Source organism: Mus caroli, chromosome 7, assembly GCF_900094665.2.
Source record: "Mus caroli chromosome 7, CAROLI_EIJ_v1.1, whole genome shotgun sequence".
Taxonomy (NCBI): Eukaryota; Metazoa; Chordata; class Mammalia; order Rodentia; family Muridae; genus Mus; species Mus caroli.
Window position 1 is genome coordinate 22,667,883 of NC_034576.1, and position 9,659 is coordinate 22,677,541.

The window sequence follows — 9,659 nt, forward strand, 5'->3', positions numbered from 1 at the left end:
ATGCACAGGCTCATGCACAGATGCACACAGTTACACAACTTTAAAAATACAATCTTTTTTTAGTACCATACAACACAGCCATACCATTTCCCCATTAGTGAGTTAGAATTTAAGTCAACAGGTGACTGGGAGGACTGGAGGCTCCTCGAATCGGTCTAGCATATCCCCAGGGAATATTGAAGTATCAAAGGAGGCTGACCGTAGGGCTGATCCTGTAGAGCACATACCAGGTAGTTTCCACTGAGCTGGCTTTATTTCCTCAGCTGTCCCGTGCTCCCTTACAGTCTAGTCTCGCTCCTGTGGCTGGCCTTGCTGTGGCAGTCACTCATGTTCAAATCTACCTGTTCGATCAGGAAGATACTGTGCCTCAAGCTGCGGAATCAGTCCTGCAGAATACAGAAGCTGACGTAAGTGCCACCCAGCCTGGGGTAAGCAGTCTTTGCCGGGGCTTATCCTGCCAAGACAAGTTCTATAAACCCTGAGGAGATTTATTCTGAGAGGATAAATGCTATAAAAGATCTATTGCATGAACCAAGTCTCCAGAAGCATGAAATGGGAGCTGAGCAAAAGACCTTATAAAAAGAGGTACATGGGTTCGAGGCGAGCTTAATTACTGTGGATTTTGAAATATAAGTAGGAATTGGTTAGAAAGGAAGAACGGGAGAGGAGGACTTTGGGGCCAATAATATAACATGAGGTAATTGTTCAAGGTATATGATTTATATTGTTCCTTGATCACTCTTTGATAACTCTAAAACTGTACAAATATGTGACCAGCTAATGGTTAAATACAACAGGGGTAACAGCAGTCAGTCTGGGAAGTGGCTGACGTGATTCCCTTCAGAAGAGGATGTTCGATGGAAGGAAGAGCAGAGTTTACAGGAACAATACGATGGAGAGAGATCCAAACATAATGAGGCCTTTAAAATGGAAAGGTTTCCTCTTAAACACTGGAGAGCAGCTCTATTAAGAGGGAGAACGAGGCAGAGGGGTAGGAGGGGGTGGCTGGGTAGTTAGATCATCAGCTGCTCTTGCAGAGGACACAGGCACTGTTCCCAGCACCCACATGGTAGCTCACAGCCTCTCTAACTCCAGCTCCAGGGAATCCAGTTTCCTCTTGCCACCTCCATGGGCCCTGGCACATATGTGGTGTATGTACAGTCATTCAGGTGCACACACATACATATTAATGAGAGAGTATGCTCAAGTCATCACAAGAAGGATGTTGGGCTTGCGTCAAAAGGAGCCTCTTCAGAGTGAGGCCTTCATTAACACAAATCCCTCTGAGGAGTCTCTGTGGACCAAATCCCCAGAACAAAGGAAAAGCCTGGCTTTTAAGAGTGGTGAGAAGTTTCCCATCACATGATTTAGTTCAGCATAGCATATGTGACAAGGAGGATGAAAGACTCAATTGAGAGCTGTCAAGTCACAGTACAGACCACTTACCTCTGTCCCAGCGAGAGCTGCAGGAAGGGACATGGCCTGTTTGCCTCAGGCTGTGGGATCTTACCTGTTGTAAGAAACACTACCCTTGAGAGTCAGCCTCACGCTGTAACACTAATACAAATCTGAGCCTGCTACAGAAGCCAGATATCTTGGGGAAGGAGAATAAATCCCAGCTCTACTTTAGACAAGAACCCCACTCTTTAACTTGCCCTCCCAAGCCAGGGAAAATCCACATGGCATCCAGCTTGGGGCTGGTCAAGTTCTCAGTTGCTAATGCACACTGGGTTCCTGCCCTGACTTCCCTAGATGATAGACTACAAGCTGCAGTGACGGAGTTTTATCACAGGGATAGAAACCCCATCTGAGACAATGACTGAAGCTACATGGGGAGAAAGAGTTTTATTCCATAACTCTCAGGTCACACTGCGTCTCTGAGGTAAGTCAGAGCACAAACTGCAGAAGTCATGGAGGAATGCTACTTACCTGGCTTGCTCCCCATTGCATGCTCAGCCTGTTTTCTTATATACCCAGGACTACCCGTCCAGGGGTGGCACTACCCACAGTGCTCTGGTCCCTCACACATCAATCATTACCCCCCAAAATGCCCTTCAGATGTGCCTAGAGGACAATTTGATTAAGGCATTTTCTCAATTCAGGGTCCTCCACCCCAGAGTCTAGCTTTATCAAGCTGACAAGAAAAAACAAAAATAGAGACAGCAGGTAGGTGTGGCCACACCCAGTAATGAAGCAAAGTCTTGTGTTTGATGCTACGTGGTATCCCTGTAAACAAATGGTTCTCAACCTGTGGGTTGTGATCCTTTGGGGATCAAATGGCCCATTCATGAGGGTCACATATCAGGTACTCTGCATATCAGATAGTTACATTACGGTTCATAACAATAGTAACATTGCAGCCATGAGTAACAATGAAAATAATTTTATGGTTGGGGGTCACTACAACATGAGGAATTATGAAAGGGCCACAGCACTAGGAAAGGTGAGAACCACCACTCTGGAGAGAGCTCTCCAAAAACAGGATTGCTTAATGTCCCGTTCCTGAGGCCTCTGGCACATTGTGGGGTGCTGTACAATGAAAGGCAAATAGAGCTGAGGGGAGTGGCTTAGTAAGTAGAATTCTTGTCTGGCATGCAGTAAGGCAGACTTCAACCACCAGAATCACGTAAACTATACATGAGGGCACAAGCCTATACTCCTAGCACTTGGGCAGGGCTGGCAGGTGGACCTGAAGTCCAAGGTCAGTAGCGTCTTGCAGAAGACAAATCTAAGAATACTGCTTTATAGACATATTTCCACATGGAAACTTGGGGCAGTTGTTACTGTCCATTTGTCCTGTGTGTAGAGAGGAGAGTGAAGAGGTAATAATTGTAGAAACCACCACTTAAATTGAAATAAGATTTACCAGCTCTCATCAGTGCCTGCCTGCCTTCCTTCTCCAAATAGCTATGGAGTGGCCACCATCTTTAGTCTCACTGGTAAGCAAGAAGGCAGGTTTACGATAAGTCACTCATTCATGGATGAACTATGATCAATGGGCAAAACAGAAACTCTGATCCACAGTCACCATTCAGAGCTGTGTGCTGGCACCTGTCATAGCTCTAATTAACGTCACCGAAAACACACAGTACAAGTCGCCCTTTAGAGGCCAGAAGCAAGGCTGGAAAGATAGCTCTGACTTAAAGGCACTTGCCACTGGATTGGATTCCAAGCACCCATATTAGATGGCTCACAACTACCTGTTACTCCAGCTTCAAGGGGCTCCAGTGCCCTCCTCTGGCCTCTGCAGGCACTGCACCTGCATACACATACATTAATAAAAATCTTACAGGCCAGAAACAGAAGAAATGGCAATGTCAACATGGTTTCTGGACATTGGACTAATCCAGCTAGTTTCTTTATTCACCAGAAGGGATCCATTACTAGTGACACTGAATAATAGGTACACACAACAGGCTAAGGTTTGTTGGAGTGGTTAGTTTGGCCACAACCCTATGAGAAGGGGTCTATAAAGCTTTGTTTTCTAGTCTGGCAGCTTTCCTTTGAATGGTTAAGTATGAGGTAATCAAATAGATTTCACATTAGCAAATATGTCAATTACTTCAAATATGTAATCAGATACTTTACATAATCTATTGTCACACACATAGAGGAGTTTCCTCCCACAGATTCATAGTGGTGTTCAGCGAGATGGACAGGAACAAAGAAATCCTAGGTCAGTGAGATGACTCAGCAGGTAAAGATGCCTGCTGCAGAGGGAAAGTTTCAATGAATGTTTTTGTGTGTTCTTACTAAGATCTACTCTATTTTGTTGGTGTCTGTGTGTTAGTGCAGTACTTGGTGAGGACAGAAGAGGGCATAAGATCCTTAGGAGCTGGAGTTATAGGTAGTTGTGAGCCACTCAGTATAGGTTATGGGGACTGAACTCTCAAGCCCTTTGGAAGAACAGCAAGCTCTCTTTACCATTGAGCTATCCATCCAGCCCCTATACATGCACATCCTGTATGTTAACATAACACTCATGCACAGATATTCTCCTTTCTCTCACCCATGTGCCCACCCACTATCTCCTTTTATTCTCTGGACACATTCTTTTCTATTTTCCTGATGTTTATATGTATACAATTGTATGTGCACATAAAATCATGGGCTGGCTGGCGGGATCAGTACCAGGCCTTGGCAATCTTAGCCTAGTACTTGAACCCACATAGTGAAAAGTGACTCATTTCAGTTGTTCTCTACGTTGCACATGTGCGTGTACATGCTCATGTACTCCTGCACTCACCCTCACACTGTGCCCCATGCAGGCACATAATAAATCCACTTTTTAAAAGTGTGAGGCTGGAGAGATGGCTCAGCAGTTATGAACACTTGATGCTCTTCCTGAGTTCCAAATACCCACATTGGCCATCTCACAATCACCTGTAACTCCAGCTCCAGAGAATTTAGCGCCCCCTTCTGGCCCCCTTCTGGCCTCCTTGGGCACCTACATAACATGCATATACATACATACAGATACACACAAATACACATAAACAAACATTTTTAAATAATTTAAAAAATTAACTCTAGATACCACAAATGACATCAGCTTGATTCACTCAATATGCTTATCTCTTGTTGCCTCCATTTCTCTACAAATGGCAATTTTATTCTCCTGATGGCTGGAAAAATATTCCATTAATATTCCATTAACTGTATATACATTTTCCATATAAATTATTCTGTTGCTGGACACTTTGGTTGGTTCCATAGTTTAGCTGTTATGAGTAGTACCATAATAAATGTTGGAATGCGAGTTTGGAGGAGGGACATTTAAGAATGGACCTCATTGTTTTCTCTGTTGGGGGTATGGGGTTCTCCTTGCAGACTGGACAGCTGTGGCTTCACACCTGCCAGCTGCCACCTCCTGGTCTCAGCCCTTTTCAGCAACCAGAACTTGACTCACCTGTGCCTGTCAAACAACAGCCTGGGGACTGAAGGAGTGCAACAGCTGTGTCAGTTCCTGAGGAATCCAGAATGTGCTCTCCAGCGGCTGATGTGAGTCTGGTTAGTTTCTTTGGGAGGCCATCACAGCTTTGAGACTAATAGGTGTGTGTGTTCTATAAGGGAAAGATGTGAGTGGGTTAAAGTTTTTAAGTTGTCCCAGTGAATAACTATCTTCTGGGGAAAAACAGGTGGGAGGTTGGTGTGTGGGAGTTAGAGTGACGGTATGCTGTGCAGTGGGAGCAGCTTCCCCCAGTGTATTGGATACTTTTCTATTGCTGTGATGCAACACCCTGACAAAAGAAGAAAGGGGGTTGTGGTTTGTTTTAGCTCGTGGTTCCGGCTTGGCAACAGTCAGGAAAAACAAAATAGCAGGAGCAAGGAGCACTGAGCACATTTTTAACACACTAGGAAGCAGAGAGAACAGGAAGTGAGATGGAGATGAGGCTGTAACCCTCACAGCCCATGTCCAGCTGTGTGCTTCCTCCAGGAAGGCTCCACCTCCTAAGGGTTCCACTATCTCCCTAGGGGGCACCACCAACTGGGAACCAAGTGTTCAAGTATGTGAGCCTTGGGGCTCATACTTGTCTCAGCACTCCCACTATGTTTAGGGCTCTGGTTCTTTGACCCTCATTAGAATGAAACCTTTTTGATATTGCTACTTGTATATATGTTTTGAAAATGATTCTGGGCTTTTATTACATGATTATCTATCTACGGGGATGAGTAGGAATGCCACAGCACTCACATGTAGGTCTGGAGGACAATGTGCAGGAGTTAGTTCTCTCCATCCCATCATGTGGGTCTCAGGGGTCAAACTCAAATCATTAGGCTTGGCTGCAAGCCCCTTTACCCACTATGCCGATTTTTTGTTTTGTTTTTCCAGCCCTCAAGATTCTTTCCAAACACAACCTTTGTTTTATAATTTGCTTGTGTATGTTTATGGAGAGAAGTGGTTAAGAGGATGTATACGTGTATGGGTACAGATGTGTGTGCACATGCATGTGGAGGCTGAATGTTTGCTGTTGTCTTAGTCACTCTCTGTCTAGAGTCTAGCTTGAACCCAGCTTGTTAATTCATCTACAATAGCTAGCTAGCTCAGTGGTTCTATCTCTGCCTCAGAACTACTGAGATTATAGGAGGTCACTAAGTCTGACCTTCATGTCTATGGATTCCTAGGATGTGAACTCAAGTCCTCATACAAACAACTTTACCCAGTGATCTCGAGTTTTATGGTGTTTTACAAAAATATAAGATGGTGTATTTGCAATATCCTGTACACATTTCCCTGCACACTCTACGTCTTCTAATAACAGTGAAGTATATGTGATAGGAAGTCATATTCTGTTACTGAATATGGACCAAAAAAGCCTGCTTTATATGTTCATTTCAGGCACAGCATTTTTTTTTTGTAATGTTTGATGCAGATATTGTTGAAAGCACAGGCGTAGAGCCTGTGCCTGTGGGTAGCCATCTGGGCTAAGTCCTGTCCCTCTCTGTTTCTGTGCTTTGCTCTGTCCTTGCAAATCCTATCTATCTTTGTTTTCTTGTAGCAGAAAAGGTTTCCTTCAAATATAGTGAAGCTGCATTCCCTAAGTATCCTCAACTGACCAGTCCAAAGCTGTCATTCCTAGTGACACGAGCTTTTCTTCCTGGGGTCTTTGTTCTTTCATCAGTCACTCAACTCTGACTTTGTGTTTTCCATGGAACAATGCTTTCCTTCANGTCTACTGTGGATCCAGCTACAGTGGCTTGTGCCTGACAAGTGTTATCTAGAACATCACAAAGGAAGTCCTAGCCTCCTGGTGCTTAGCAATACCGCAGTCACTTTCTAGTTGGCGTGTGTGTGTGTGTGTGTGTGTGTGTGTGTGTGTGTGTGTGTCGAAGAGGGGGTGAACATTCACGTGTGGAACACCCATCCGTGTGAGTACAGACATGTGCATGCCACACTGAGGACAGCCTCAGCCACTGAGTCTCACCTTCCACCTTCTTGAGCTGGGGCTCTCTGTTGTTTGCATATGCCAGACTAGCCAAATCGGCAAGCTAGCTAGGTTCAAGGAAGATACTTTGCCTCAGTGTAATCAGGTGGTGGAGATCTGTCAAGGAAGACACCAACAGCCAACCTTCTAGCTGCTAGGCATTCCCATCTGCCATTAGTGGTACACGGATTGCAGATGTGTGCTAGACTCTTGGGATCCAGGCACAGGTTAGACAATTGTCTAAGAGGCACTCTACCCACTGAGCCATCCCTCCAGCCTGAAATTTCTGAGAGCAGGATCTTATGTAGCCTCATGAGACTCATGATCAAGGAATGACTGTCAAGGGCCTACACACACATGCACACATGGACTTGTTAACTCAGATTAACACAAGCTTCTGATTCTGGTTGGGGGCGTGGGGTGCTCCTTCTTGTTCATTCCCTTTGAACAATTAGCCCACTAGTAACTTCTTGTGAATAAAACATATGATACTAGGCAGCTGGTAAAGGAACTTGTAGCCAAGCTTGATGAGTGGAGTTTAATCCCCAAGACGCATATGATAGAAGGAGAGCTGGGTCTCACAAGTGGTCCTGTGGCACATCCTCGATGATGCTCATACCTGCATTTGAAAACACAGATATGTGTTCCACATGTCCGCATAAACTGAGAAGTCTGTTAAAGAATATAAGCTTAGCTGCATGGAGTCACGTTTACTTGTAACAACAGTATTCAGGACACTGAGGTAGGAATTCTAGGTTATCCTCATCAACAAAATGAGTTAAATAATATGCTTACTCTTTGAAACTTATATACATCCATATAACGTCTTTTGACGATATCCACCTGCCACTACTTCCTCAAGATCTTCCCATGGTACTCCAATATATCTCTCTCACAACTTAATTTTTTAAATTAGTTTAATAACCCACTGCCTCCAACTATTGAAGTTCATAGGCACAGGGGTGTGGTGTCATTCACTGGAGCATGAGAAACCTACCAGATCTTCAAAGAAATGAAAGTGATTCTCCCTCTTCCATTAGGGCTGGGGCCTTGGAAGTCCCTTCCCTAGAGTTTTTAATCTATGGGGGTGGAGGAATGTGCTACTATAATTGAGAGATCTCAAAAAGGGGTTGTAGTCCTGATTTGGATTCCAGGACAGTAGGTCCTAACATGGCATCCTTGACTTCCCAGCCTGTGAAAGCAGGAGTACTACGCCAGGGTGAGAAGACAGCTGGAGGAAGTACAGTTTATCAGGCCCCACGTGGTGATTGATGGTGATTGGTATGCTATTGATGAAGATGACCGAAACTGGTGGGAAAACTGAAGACATGAGTCCCCTCTCCTTCACGTCCTAGCACTGCAGTATCTGTGAAATGTTTGTATCACCTCGGAGGATGTAGTGGGAATGAAATAAACACAGAGCATTTAGAAAAGCATCAGGAAGTCACGTCGATCAGTGTGGGTGTGGCGTAAGGGCAGAGATGAGATGGGGGGCAGTGACTCAGTAAAGGGCTTATCATGCAAGCATGAGTGTCTGAACTTGATACACACAACCCATATAAAAAGCCAGGTGTGGGTATATGCTTGTAATCCCAGTGCTGGGAGATTGAGAAAGAAAATATTCTCACAAAATCAACCGAAGGGAGAAATGGTTCCATGTGCACAGCCACACACAAGCATAGGGACCCACACACATGTACACACATGTCTGAAGATATGCATATACACACATAGACACCACACATGAAAAATGAACTCTTCGCCCCTCTGGACCGTGTCCTTGCTGTGCTTCTGTGATGCATGCATGTACAGACCTTCATGACACCTAAGATGAGGGTAGTTTCTATCCATCTTGCAGACAAGGATTTCGAGGCATGGGGTACCTGAGCATTCTCATAGAGTAGATGGAAGAGCCATCACTCAGAGCCAGGAAATCTACTCTGGATGCCATTGTTATTCCTGGAGCACCAGGGAAGCGTTCAGCTGCTCCCATGGGCCTCAGATGGCTTTTTTTTTTTAAGCCTTATAATGCAAACAGCATTTCTGAAGCCTGGGAATGTTCTAGGCTCATTTCTTGTGAAAGCATGAAAGTTTCCAGGTGTAGAGGCACGCATCTTTACTCCCAGCACTTGGGTGGCAGGACAACTTGGTGGTCTACAGAGTGGGTTCCGGGATAGCAGAGCCTACATAATGAGACCCTGTTTTGAAAATAAGAAAGCCTTAGAGTCAGGTGACTGGCCTGACTCCCCTACTGAGTCTTCTAATGAGAATGAAAAGCTGATTTCTGGGAACGGAGGCAAGATAGCTCAATGAGTGCAGGCACTTGTTACTGAGACTGACAGCCTTAGTTAGATCCCTAAGACTGACATGAGGGAAAGGGAGAACTGAGTCCCCAAGTTATCCTCTGGCCTCTACATATGCACCATGGCTTCACATCTTCCATTCATATAAACGTTTGAAATTTTACCAGGAGTAGAAGTATGCAGCTATTCTGTGCTGATATCATTAGCATTGTCCCAACTTGGGGCTGCTTTGTAAGAATGCCTCTCTCATCCTAGGGAAGCTAACATTATGTAGCGCCAAGGCATTTGGCCAATGTGGCATGATCTGTGAGGAGAATGTGGGGATGGGAGGGGCCACAGTAGACCTCCAAAGGCTAGGGAAGTGTCAACCCTTCAGAACACTGTTGGCCGATCCGGCCGGATCAGCACAGGGGTAGCTAGAGCACAGGGT

The 9,659-nt window shown here is 45.0% G+C and overlaps 1 protein-coding gene across 1 annotated transcript in view; it reads left to right on the forward strand.

Annotated features, from left to right (window-relative positions):
• The first annotated feature begins 1,222 nt into the window (after nt 1-1,222).
• Nucleotides 1,223-9,659, forward strand: part of Nlrp5 (NLR family pyrin domain containing 5) — a 38,794-nt gene continuing 30,357 nt past the window's right edge. The window contains 4 exon segments of the mRNA XM_021166151.1: nt 1,223-1,343; nt 2,103-2,166; nt 4,831-5,001; nt 8,282-8,388. Coding sequence (XP_021021810.1) covers nt 1,223-1,343; nt 2,103-2,166; nt 4,831-5,001; nt 8,282-8,388 — 463 coding nt within the window.